Raw genomic sequence first — 14,089 nt, 5'->3', positions numbered from 1 at the left:
GTATCACATGTACAGTGTGTGTGTGTGCACTATGATGTTTAGTACAACTCCACTTATAGTGATTAAGATAGAGACTGCAATATATATATATATATATATATATATATATATATATATATATATATATATATATATATATATATACACACACACACACACACACATTGGAAAACTATAACCTGCAAGGCATGTCCAACAATAATATTACTTTTTTCCTAGTTGCAGAATCTTCAAATGGACAGCATTCATAGTAATGAATGTCAATTTATTCTTTTTATTTCATTAACTTCACAATTTTAAAATATAACAAGAGTTCCTTCAAGGTACCGATGTTCTACTGGGCAAAAAGAATTTTCATGAAATCGCAATAAGACCATTTCTTCCTTTTAATTGCTGAATGCTGAGGCACTCTCTGATATTCTTCAGCAATAACAATATTTTCATAGAAGCTGTGGTTGACATACTGGAAGTCATTGGCACCATTTTCATTTATGGACAATTAGACATGATAAGTCTTTTGGTGAAAACACAATGTCATAATGATCATCCATTCATGAGGAGTAGTGACAACCAAGACAGCCATACTGAATGTAAGACTTACACCATTTTAATTTAGGACCAACAAGGTATAGGTACTGTTTTTAGTTACATACTGGGTCACTCAATATGTTGAAACACCATATAATAAGTTCTATTTCTGTAAAATGCATGTTCCACGATATATCCTTTTTTTTTAGTCTTATGTTCTGGGAAATCTTTTCAATCAATCCTGGTCAAATAAGTAATCAAGGGTCTCAATAGTAGGATTTAAAAATGAAATCATTCAAAACTTACATGTTCAAAAATGCACTCAAATTTAAATTTATAAAAAAATTAACAAAATTAAAAACTGGTCAGTGCTGTTCGTTTACAACTTTCTAACTCACAAACATCTAATAAAACAGAAATACATACAGACTATGGTATGCACAGCATTTATGTTTCATTATGGTATACATTAAAGAAATTTACTATTATCAACATGCATTTTAATAATTTGAAAATGTTAAATTAAATATTACTTGTCACAGAGTTAAATGTTCATCAATGTTGTTTACCACTTGTTGTTTGCTAGTATGTAAATTGCTTCTATTTTTCATCTAAGTCTGAACTCACACTCACATTTGTTGTTCTTTTGGCTTGTAATGCCCATTTCTCAATGCAAGATAGTCTACACATGTTGGTGTTATGAGTCTATGCTCTTAAAAAAATGTAAGAGAAAAGAGTGAAGACAACGAACTTTGTAAAATTAAACCAATGATTTATTTCCCTATAATAAAAAGTGAAAAAAATAAAAAATGAACTTATGGTATTGTGAATTCAATCCAAAAATAATCCAAGAATTAAAACACAAGTCCTATCAATGAAAAGTCCTAAGTGAATCTCAGTTCAAATCCTGATGAAAATCCAAAATGGAATGTGATGATGTCTGTGATAGCCAGCATTGTACTGATATGTAAACAGTCTCTTGTTGAACCACAGTAAATATTATTCCAGTTTTTGAATTCCATATAAATTCCAGTAAATGTCTTTGTCCAAGAATTATCAGCGCTTTTTGTATTTCCAAGAAAACAACCAACTGAATTCTATAATTTGGAGAAAATAAAAATTCAGCCCAAACTGGACACAACATAAAACAACTTGATGTGCCAAGTGTTAAAGCACAATTCATAGATTTCTTATCATAACAACAGTTATAAAACTAACTAAAACACAAAACAGATTCATGGATGGGGGTCAAGAGTTCATCCTTTTGAATAAATAGAAGTCTGTTTAGCAACTGACACATGCTTGATGTCACACAGTCCAAGTATGACCCTGGCTTAACTTAACGATTCTTACTCTGATAAGGATAATTAAAAATATATAAAAAAAAGGTTGTTTATCAAAACTGTCACTGATTTTGGAACAAGGTCAGCAACTAGATACAATATTGCTATTATTAGTTGTTTACATAAAATAAAAAAGTCAGTCAGGTCAAACATAACTGAACTCTATTCTGGACAATATCAAATCCAATAAACAATATTACATTACAATAGCATGTACTGGAATAATAATTTAAAAAAAAAAAAAAAATTAAATTAAATATACATAACAGTGGACAGTATAACTGGCAGAGGAAGAGCCTGGAAAAACTGACCCACAGGAAGCCACTGGCAAGCTTTCTCACATACCCAAATTGGCAGAGTTGGAGATTTTAACCCATGTGGACAGAGGTGAAAGGGCAGTGATCCGTAAAGGTGAGTGCTTTAGACCACTTGACCACCTGAAGCCCCTCATATTGGAACTCATATTTGTAATATACTGAGTTTAACTGTAAACTCTTCCATGCAAAAAAAATTCTGATTTGACTTATATTCACCTTTTTCGCAAGCTAGGTCTAACTCCCATGTAACATTTAATTTCGATGGCAGCGCCCGCTGTGCTTTTCCAATACTTTGATTGAGCTGCAAATGTGAAACTTGCTCAGAACCATGTAGTCGTATATTCAGCTCAACATCCTGTGATTGTGGCACACAAATGATACCTATCCAGTTGCACCTATGCCTAAACTGTCACTCAGAGAGCCCCAATCATTATATTGTTTTAAATGTTTTATAAATTCCTGTGAACATACCAGTAAAAGGAAACCAAGGTCAGCTTCCTACATCAGTCAACTTTGCATATAGACTTGCTTTATAAAGAAAATAGCCCCTGTATTTGATAGCCCAAGTTGAAACAATGGGTTTATTTCTCTCTAGTGAGCTTCTATTTGCAACCTTGTTATCATAATCAATATAAGACAGCACAGATGTTTGCATAGTACAACTGCATACATGGCATAAATTGTCTTTACTAACACTCTTTGTAACCAAAACTAGCAAAAATATTGTCATCTGAACTCACAGTGAATGTAGTTAATAAGGATTTTTGTTTGTGAAATATTGTTATATTTAGTTACTTCCCTTGTATCCCCTCAAAAGAAGACAGTATTGTCCAAGAAAAGGACTGCTTACATTCCATGAGAGAGATGTTGCCTTGCATTTTATTATTTTCTAATGTTTTGTTTTAGAAACAACAACATAAACTGACTAGGCTGTTGCAATTCTGTATCACTGCTAAAGTGCAACACCAGGGAAAATTCACGTAGAAAGTGTACACACACACCAGTTAAGTTTCTGTAGGTTATTTAGTTCAAGTTCAATTTAAAATTTTGTATTAAACTCAAATTTATTTTTGTCTCAGTACAATTTTTCCATTTTTATTTTCTTTTACTAATGAGATGATAGCTGATATATAAACATGAATGAAATGTGAACAATATCAATTCCAAATGCAAATGAAGTACAGATTAAGTGCACATTTTATATTAATGACCCTTTCTGGGTCTGTAGTTCTAAGATAATGAATTCTTTAAAACAATATAGAATCTGTTCTGAGCTTTAAAGCATACAAAAGATCACTAATGTAAAAACAAGATAACAAAGTACTGATACACAGAAACCTGTTAAGAAAGAAGTCACGAAAGAAGTTTCATTTGGTATAGACAAATGCCCTTGCATAGAAGTCAACCTTTCACTCTTTTTCTTGAATCTGACAATGAAGAACTTGTACTTTTTTCTCAAAATAACTATTAAGATTCTAAAATCAGGACATGCTTTCTTTTACATGAATTTAATTCATTTAAATTTATAAAAGAAATTTATAAAAGAAAGTAAAACTCATCATCAGATAAGTTGCTCAAAAACAATTTGCCTAAGTACATGTTCAAACAAATGATCACAAGACAAGGTAAAATGTCTAATTCACATAATTCATGGAAATGCATGTGACTATAATAAATGTCCTCTGACAGTCTTAGTATGATGTTCTACTGTGATTTTCTGTAGGAAACACTGAAGCTAAAATTTATGAACAAATGTTCTCTAGACAAAAGTGTTCTTCAATACAAGTTTCATTTGATACAGTTGCAACATTTACCTCTACAGGCTCTGGGTCTCCTGGGTCAACAACAACAGCTACTTTCGACTGAGTGTCTATAACAAGGTAGGCGTAGTTGTCTAAAGCCATAGGAATAGGGATAATCTGAAGTGCTGCAAAATAAGGTTTAAAAATTATCATATATATTATTGTATATATTTGCTTATAAGTCCAACTGCAAAGAATATAAATATTAATTTGCTGTTGCATAATGTATCAACAGATCAGGGTCTGTATTGCCTGTTCTACTGATTATTCATAACTGAATAGACCCAGATATGCAGGCACATTATCTGTGCATTTTGCAGTTGGACTCAACTTATAAGTATATACAGTAGTTATTACAATTGTTTCAAATAATTCTTGTCTGTAAATTATCTGTGCCCTAATTTCAAACAGCGACTGTAAACAAATTACCTACATGCACTTTGTTAAAATAATTAGATAAAAATAAATGAAAATATAATTTATAATTTTTTAATCCTATCATTACCTAATCCATGCATACCTATTAACCTAGACACATTTGTTCCCATCTCTTTTGTATGAAATAACAAAAAATTTGAATTAACTCTAAGTTCTAATTAAAACAAACTGCCATCTGAAAATTTATATCACCAATTATGATTCTGGAAATTGCAAGCAACGAGTTAACTTCAAAGTGCAAATGAGAAAATTGTGTTCCCTGAAATTATTATACAGATACAAATTGAAACAATCTTAATTGAGTCTAGTCTAAAAAGACTTTACTGTGTTGTACTATAATGACCCATGATATAACCCAATCCTGACAATACTAGACACCTTCTTTTGACTCTGTATGAAATTATAAAATCTTTCATCTACATTACGATAAATATTTCACTGTACAGCTAAGATGCATTTTACTGGATTGAATGTTATTATAACAAAAGCCCATTATGTTTATGAACTCCAAGAACGTTGATTCTCATAAGTAACAATTTCAAACAAATACCAGTCTTCTTGACATAAATTTTAATTTTACAAACAGCAGTTCTTTACTGACAGAAGAAAAGGATTATTCTTCCAAAATAATTTTGGACTTCTTTATTGCTTTGCATCACAATGGTAAAATCTTTCAAGACTTTCAGTAAACCAAAAACTGGACAGCTTTACAATAAGGGCGTACTGGAAATTTACATGGACTCTTCTTCTCCGAGCCACAGTTTATTTCTGGGGCAAGTACATAAATACCCCTACAAGAAAAGTAGAATTTTATGTGGAACAAGTGATTCTGCAAAACTCGCTAGCAATATCAGTTTTCTGTATGAAATAAATATTTATTGAGCAAAGGATATTAAATTGATTCATCATCACACAGGAAGTACAAATATGACGTGTCTACAATTACTCTTAATTTAAGTGTAACTGAATAGGTTTTATTTATCTTGAGTAGACAAATTTGAATTTGTTTAACTATCCAGCCAAAGTGAACAAAGATTATACATGTGTATGAGTGGCTTTCCCTAAAAGTCAATATCAGGGGTCAGTCTAACTTTAAATTTTAGGGAGAAGTAACTTCTTTTGGATGAATAGACAGAGGTGAGAGCTGAACACAAAGAAGTGGGAGCAAAGCAAGAAATTTAATAATGTGTGTGCATGTGTATGCACATGTATGTGCATGTGATTTCATTATCTTATTTGAATTATGTCCTCTATTTCTCAGTATGCACATCTGCATTTAGAATTGGTTTTATGCAATACTTTTTTACTCTCTGGAAGTTCACTATAAAATGGCAGTTGAAATTTTTTAAATTTTTGAGACAACCCCTCCAACATGTAAATGTGTGTCCCAATTTCATTGCTGCCAATAAAACATTACTGTAACTTTTCAAAGGCATCACAATGAAGCAATAAAGTCAATATACGAATGAACTAGACCCTTCTTCTGACCTAATCAATACAGCTAACATGTGAGTGCATCAATTTTAAGAAAGATTTTTTCTTCATAATATAACCACTCACTTTCTAGCTTTGTTACAACAATACACTGAAAGGATTACAAAGTTATGTTTTAATTTTGCCTATGTACTTGTAATAACATCTTGCATTGGTTAAATAGTATTTGCTTCACAGCTTTTTTCACATTTTCACAACGAGTTAGGTCAGAAAACAAACTTGTACTCTCGGCATATATCGAATTCCACAACAAAGCATTATCCCATATGTTTCTGACCTACATTTTGCAACTAAACCTTCATTCACATAAGATTTAGACTTTGCTTCCTTGATATATTAGCCAAATTATTTATGAAAACAAATAATCTAATGAAATGGTACTTCCTAGACATGGTTGTTTCAAAATTATTTTATGAAGACAACAATAATGCAAATACGGCAATTAAATCTTCAAATTTCTTTAATTTAAAAAGTGCTCATCACCGAGTCTAGTCTTTAAAAAATTGCTATTTACATACTTATGTTAAAGTTTCAAAATACAAGTCAGAATGTTTTCATTATCAAATGATAGCATGCAGAAAGTTTACATTCTTTAGGTAACTCACACACTTTACATGGTATCAAACCCCATGCAGTATATGTCAACTTTTATCTACCTGTGTTGCCATCTTTCACTGACTGCTTTATCTCAAGACAATACATCATCAGAAAGTAAAGCTGCATGAAAATTATGGAAAGCAACACATTTCTGAATCAACAAGTATCAATTTATTATCATCTTCTAATAAAAGCACGCAAGAACAATGTTCTACTTCTTACCCTAGTCTCAAATTCCTACTAGTCTCTAGCCAATAAATTCCTCATTTGGAATGCACAGCCAATTTTCTTACAGTTGCCAGTTATTATGCAGTACTCATTTGGCATGCCCTGTTTATCACCAGCTGACCAATAATGCAAAATGTTCAGGGGTTATTAATACATAGAAATTAAAGCATGAACAAAAAATTTTAAATTTCTTTCAGGTAAGCTTTGATGCAAGTAGCATGTATCAAATTACTGGCATCTGCACTGAACATATATTGCTTAGAAATGAAATTAAAAGGTACTGTTAATGTGATATGCATTCATGGCTATGACTGTATGACACAGACAGCTAAGCAATGAACCTGGCATCATTTTGGGGTTGTCATTTATCACTTGGATTCAGTTTATAATGGATTTGTGGTAATGGTGGTAGTGGTAACAGGAGGTGAGGCATATGTTTCAAAGTTCACATGAAATTTTCCAACTATTCCAATGAATCTTAGCTAACAGGGGCTAAAAATGGTTTCTAAAAGTGACCATTTATTGAAGAAAAAAGCCCCAAGATAATATTAATAACTGCATCCCATTTCAGAATCTTTCATTTCAAATACTTCATGGGGATAATGCCCATGGAGTCCTCTTGTACTCACCTGTATAGTACACTGTTTTTCATGAAAAGCCAACTAGTTTAAAATTGATGGAAAGCCCCACATATTTTAAAACTTAGGGAAATCACTAACTAAAATTATATTATTCTTTATGGTATAACCTTTCCCTCATTATATCACTCTCGATGATATAGCCTTTCCCTCCTTATATCACTCTGGATGGTATAACCTTTCCCTTATTATATCACTCTGGATGGTATAACCTTTCCCTCATTATATCAACCAATCAATCTTGATCTCATGGAACTAATCAACTTACTGATAAAAGTTTAGGAATGAAAATCCCCATATCTGCTTTAACCGAACGTAAAATTTGTTAAATATTCACTGGTGGATTGTGCTAGCAATATCTTTATGGAAACAAAATGTCAAAAGAATAAAACTATTATACATAGTTCAATCTTTAGTATGATACTGTCAAGTGATTGATTAATGACTGATCATTGATTGGGTTTGGCAGAATACAGATCATTGATTTTATTTGGTAGAACACTGATCATAGCATTCTGTGCAACTCCAAATCCTGGTTTATACCTACAGCCATATTCAGCTGGCTGGACAACTGTGTGACCCGAGCTGAGACCATATTTCTCCCTAGCTTTTGCTATATCTCGTCTGTGGTAGTAGTAGCCAATTCTTGTCCTTGTGTATAAAAAGTATCTACAAATGTAAGACAGTCAAATTAAACCATTATTTCATTTTCTTCCAGTTCTTATTAGTGATTTACAATACCAAACTACAAACCAATTGTTTCTATACAATGCTTGTCAGTAAAATCCATTTACCCAAGATACTTCAATTTTGTTACAGTGTTATTTTGCATTAGTCATTAAATGAAAGCACCTCATGAGCAAAATTCCACTGCTATATGAAAAAATGCTACAAATTTCGGAACAATACTTAACATGCAGACAAAATAGTTGACCAAACATGATGCACTGCACTTATTTCTAACTTCATTTTCAGCTGCACTTATTTATAACTTGATTTTCAGTCAACCAATGAGAGTTCAGTATTCCATTTAGCATGTTACACCATCATGTGAAGAGAGGGCAACTGGGGTAGAAAAAAAATATACTGCCTGGAAGCCTGCAACATACCAAAATTAATGGTATGCAATCATTTTCTCCAATGTGAAAGCCTAGAGACCAAAAGTATATTATTTAAAAATTGTCGTGTTAAAAATTGTAATGGAATTTAATAACATTTGATCATTACAGTTCCCTTATGGGTAAATTTCCCAAAGTTTCAGAATTATGTTCATATAATGCTGTAGTTGCAAGTTGGTTATTTCTATATCAGGAAGAAACCATACTAATCCACTGTATCAGCAATTTATTACCTGATTAAATAATCACAACTGTTGGGGTGAACCCTTAAAGAAACAAGACTAGTGAATGCTCATCTTTTGTCAACACACCAACATATGGTTCATCTGTCACTTGATACAATGAATGCCTATGATCTAGAAGTATGCTTTCCAACTGGTAAGCAGAAGAAATGTGCACTCTATACAACACATGAGACTAACTTAGTTAGCTTTAACAAAAAAAAAATGGCAAATATAATAAATCAAATCAATAGTAATTATTGCTGCATACTATATTGGCTTGTAGGGTAATGACTAAATTGAACTTCTGCATGGAAAACTTACATTTTCCTTACAGTTTAGACACTGGAATAATAGTATCATATTAATGATAATGTACACCATAAAGAAGTAAACTCAGATAAACATAAACTAAAGAGGGAAAAAAGGAAGGGGTGAATAACTACAGTGTACTAGAAAGATACCAGACAACAAGACATAAAGTCTGGTTACTCATTACCATTATAGGTTTTGGGGACTTAATTATCAGACATCAAACACCATTCAAAAAAATGGAAATTGTTAATCTCCTTCAAACAGATTAAATAAGTATAACAGACTGTATGACATATTCCTTTAGCTGTAGTGAGTCACAAGTATCGTATATATATATATATATATATATATATATATATATATATATATATATATATATAGATAGATAGATAGATATAGATATAAAGCTGTTTAGCAATTTGCAATAATTTAATGGGCAACCATTAACAGCTGGATGATGAGGAAAAACTCAACCTGATTAGAAATCAAATATCCACTGTCCTTAGATGTGAGAGTGACCACTTATGGGTCACGTTCTGGTGACCTTCGAATTAGCCAATGGAAATGCTGATTTCAGAAATCCAAAAGTGAATAAAATCATTTTGGCACACAATGATGGTCTTAAGCCATACTGCTCAGTCTCCCAAACACGAAGATATAAGACTTCATTTGATTGGCTGATAAAAAATTTGATCATGGTAATAACACTGGTTACCAGCCAGGTCTTCATGTATAACAGTGGAGATCCAACCTTTATCAGATTGAGGGAAAACTATGAATTTTCAACATTTTGCTAATCTGGCAATCATGTGGCCATGTTGATGGGTAACAATAGAAAATAGAATGGCATTCCTTAAAGGTGGGAAAACAATTCAAACCTGACGTAAACATGAATATTAAACTAAACATCAATGCTAAATTCATAAACAATGCAAACTGTAGCCTGATATATCATTGCTGGGTTTCAGTAAGTCACAGGAAATGGAGAGGTATCCTCGTGTATGTTATTACATATAAGCTATGTATTATTTACAGGTGTAAGCAACAATACCACTGTTTGTACCAAACGCTGGTGAAAGCCATTGTCCCAAAAAAAGATGACAGTGTTTGAGCTTCTTTACTGATAATCAAGTTAGAAACTATAAATTGATGAATAAAATGACTAGGTGATTGTTTTACATCACTAATGCTTTTTTTTTTTTTAAATCGGTAGTATGGGGTACAAACAGGAGGGTTAGCAAACAGTATATCATCATGACATCAGTTTCAGAGTATCATGTGTCAGAGTGGCCATTTTGTTTTGCTGGTATCATGTGATAACATGTAGCTGATAATGCTATTTTCTGCAGTTTTTTTTTACAGTAATTTCGCACTTTGCTGCAAATAAAGAAAATGCTTCAAGTTTGTCAGTCAAAAAAAATGCTTTTAAAATAATAAGATTCCAAATATGATTTTATCAGACTTATCACTTATCAAATTTGAACTTTGCTGCCTAATTTTTGATTATTTAATTCCTCATAATTATGCTGAAAACTAATCTTTTAGTTTGGTGAATTTATTCGTCAATATAATTGCATTTTTCTAATATGATTCTCCATGGCTTTGTGAGGCTTTGCAGTCTTTAGTACGACCCCGTTATAAACTAGGTAATCAAAACATAATACTCATAAATAAACTGTCATGGAAAAAATGTCTGCAGCCATGAAGTTTTCAGTTTTTAATTTCAGCACAGGTACAATGATGATTCACAGTGCAAATGAACTTGTAATAAAACCGACATTGTTTAAGAATTGTTCCTCAATTTCTTAAGTGCTCTGAAACCAATACCGAGATGATAAAAGTTACTTCAACATTTACTTTGTCAATGTAAGACATAGCATGTTATTTTTATTTTAGTACTATGTCTTACTATCCAAATAACGGGCTTGTATAGCGTGTTCTGATGTTGGTTGACATCGGAATGAGTAGCCAAAAGTTTCAGGAATATCTCACACATTTGGCAGCCCATATCAACACTCTTCCATGAATTGATATGTAATTAATATACTTACTGTGATGTTTTTATCCTGGTGGAATAAAAATCTAACACTAGCAAATGGATGCATTTTCATGTTCCGTTGACAAACGTTTGAATTTGTTGAAATGCAATGGTAGTTGAGGTATACCGAAGTATGTTCAAGTAGGTTCATGTTGGGGATATGTTTCCTGAATGAAACAAAATGTTGCTTACAGTTTCAATAGGCATAATATATTTTTATTCCTTTCGTTAAAGAATAATATTTCAACTTAACCTGATATCGGGATTTCTGGCTTTCATGCCAACTGAAATGTAAGCCAACTAAACTTGAAAACAGGTCCATTTCATTTCTTTTGTGATAATTTGAATTTATTAGAGAAAAGACATAGTAGTAGGTAAAGTCTGACTAAAACCTTACGACTTGGTAGAAAAGCGTCGTTATTTTAGTTGCCAGTTGTGTGAAATATTCCTGAAAATTTGACTTTCGGTATGATGTTAGTTGACATCAAAACAAGCTACACAGCGCTGTTAGTTAAGCTGTAAGACTTTGATGCCCACAACATAAATATCAGCGTCAAGGTCTGATATGAAGGACCAACATTTGCTATTTTTTCCTATATTAATATTATGTATATGCTTCCCCCCCCCCAATAAAAGTGAAAATATCAGCATAAAAAATGTAAATATTGGAAGTTTGGAATACGAAATCCGACGTAAATGGACTAAGAGTTGTGTGCGATTTTTTAGTTTTGTGACAGTTTGCGATACCAAAAGCTTCATCACGACAACAACTCTTTCTTTTTCTCAACTGACCCTATTCTAAATAAGCAGCCCCCAACCTTTGCCATTCGTTATCGTGAAGTTTTTCAACATATAGTGAAAAAGCTGGAGTGAACTAGGCCTCCTGTTTCACGAATTTGTAAAAATATAAACAGTAAAATGTGGTTTTGCGTCGTCAAGATCATACAATCGGAGAAAATTTATGTGAAAACAAACATTTAGATAACTCGGATCAATCCGAATGAAAGCACTGCCTAAATTTGATTCAGAGACTTCTCCGCCCAGAATCAGACCGCTAATGTTTTCGGGCCATGACGAAATCCGACTAACTAAACTCGGCCCACTGCATAATCGGCATATCGCCAGGTCGGTCGACGATTTATATAATCGTAATGTGGATATAATGTTCTTTGTCAATGGTCAACTAGTATTGTTTTAAGTTTTATTTTATCTTTATATGCTTCTTTATATTCAGTGCACAAAACTTTTTAAATATCCGAGGGCTTAATGTTTAAGTTTTAATCAAATATTGATTTTAATTTTTTTAGGGATAAGAGTTTTCAGGTCAGAACTTATCTCCCGTCAGGTATTTTCCTGTCGGTCAGTTTTCCTTTCTTTTCTCACCCTAAAAACGTCTGCACTTCAAGTGACCTCTTTAGAAAGTCATCGCCGCCAAAATGTATCATTATTGGTCGTGTGTTTTCTTTTAATTATTGTAGGCTTGAAGGATCAAATTCATATTGACTGACACTATTTAAATTATATCTTACATGTTCTAGGGCATGTGTTTGTTTGTCCTGTTATCTATATTTAATTCGCATTGTTTGTTGGTGTTTTATTCGTTGTATGCTGTGGATAATTGTATATTGTGGCAGACCTTGTCCAAAATTCATTTCTACCTGACCTGAATAATTTATTTGGGTTTTTTAAACATGTTTATTTCAATCTGAGTCTATAACACTGGAAATTTCTCTTAAAATGCTAGGTCTACCTGTTGTTTACCACATTTTATAATCTTAGTAACAGATCTTATAAATATAACACAGATTTATCTTGTAAACATTTGAAAGCTTCCAAAATGGAACTTTCCATTCAGTAATAATTCTTTCTTTAAAAAAATAGAAAATGCTAATTGTGACCTAAGATCGAGTAGAGGACTACATAATCTTGTTTATCAAGAAATTATTCATTTATGTTGTAAGATCTGAGCAGAATCAGTTGTATTATTGTCGTGTCAAATATTTAATTTCGGCTGAAATTTATAAAAATCAAAATATTTAATTCATGTTATTCTTCTTTAGAAATACAAAGTTCTCAAAAATAACATTCGTGGAAGTAGAGACTTGGATTTATAATGAAATTCAAATAAGCATATATTCTTGGATTGTAATATTGTGATTCAACAAAAGACTACTGACACATCACAACGATACAGGCCATCAAGCAATCAAGAGCACATCAACACTTCCAGAGCTGGATTTATCTTGGAATACCAATGAATTTTATTCAAGACTTTAATCACTAGGACTTGTATTAGAAATTCTAGGATTATCTTGAATTTAATTCGCGATACCACACATTTCATTTTTCTTGCGAAATAATATATTTGTTGGGTTTTACAAAGCTTGTTGCTTTTGACTCTTTTCTATTACATATTTTTAGACCATAGAGTCGTAATAGAAAAATGGAGGTTCGGCAGTAGTGAAGTGGGATACTATACGTACAATGGGAATTAGCATTAAAAACACCCCTGGGTCAATATACGTACAATGGAAATTTAACATGGCGAAAAATCGTGGGTCAGTATACGTACAAGGGGAATTTAACATGGGGAATAGAGTTTGGGCTTGTTTAGGGACAAGGGGATTTTTTTTTTTTTTTTTAAATTTTTTTTTAAAAAAAGGGGTAGGCAAATGAAAAGTCATTCTCTTTTCGAGAAATATGGCTGGCCCTGAAAAGGGCCTTTGGTTTTCTTCTTCTAATTTCTTCTATTTCTCCACCAGCTTCTTATTTTCTGTCCTACACTTTTTCCCTTCTTTTCTTTCTTTCTTTTCTCCTCCTCCTCTTCTTCTTTCTTCTTCTCCTCCTCTTCTTTCTTCCTCTTCTCAATTTCTTCTTCTTTTTCAATTTTTTTGTTCCATGCTCTCATCCTTATCCTTTCCTCTTCATCCTCCTTCTCCTCCTTTATTTCTTTCAACAGATCACTGATGATTACCTTCATTTTTCTTAAGTTGTTTATCTCCATCTTCACTC

General features: G+C 32.3%; 1 protein-coding gene across 1 annotated transcript in view; it reads right to left on the bottom strand.

Annotated features, from left to right (window-relative positions):
- Positions 1-12,046, bottom strand: part of LOC149776447 (putative thioesterase PNKD) — a 48,293-nt gene extending 36,247 nt beyond the window's left edge. Inside the window, exons 1-3 of the mRNA XM_089940862.1 lie at positions 11,870-12,046; positions 7,933-8,054; positions 4,003-4,115 (exon numbers count right to left, since the gene is read on the bottom strand). Of these exons, the coding sequence (XP_089796988.1) occupies positions 4,003-4,115; positions 7,933-8,054; positions 11,870-11,904 (270 nt within the window). The 5' untranslated portion in view covers positions 11,905-12,046. The remainder of the gene's footprint in view (positions 1-4,002; positions 4,116-7,932; positions 8,055-11,869) is intronic.
- Positions 12,047-14,089: the final 2,043 nt, after the last annotated feature.

Source organism: Sinohyriopsis cumingii, chromosome 18, assembly GCF_028554795.1.
Source record: "Sinohyriopsis cumingii isolate HCF-2022 chromosome 18, ASM2855479v2, whole genome shotgun sequence".
NCBI classification, from domain to species: Eukaryota; Metazoa; Mollusca; class Bivalvia; order Unionida; family Unionidae; genus Sinohyriopsis; species Sinohyriopsis cumingii.
This window is presented reverse-complemented; position numbering and strand designations above follow the sequence as displayed.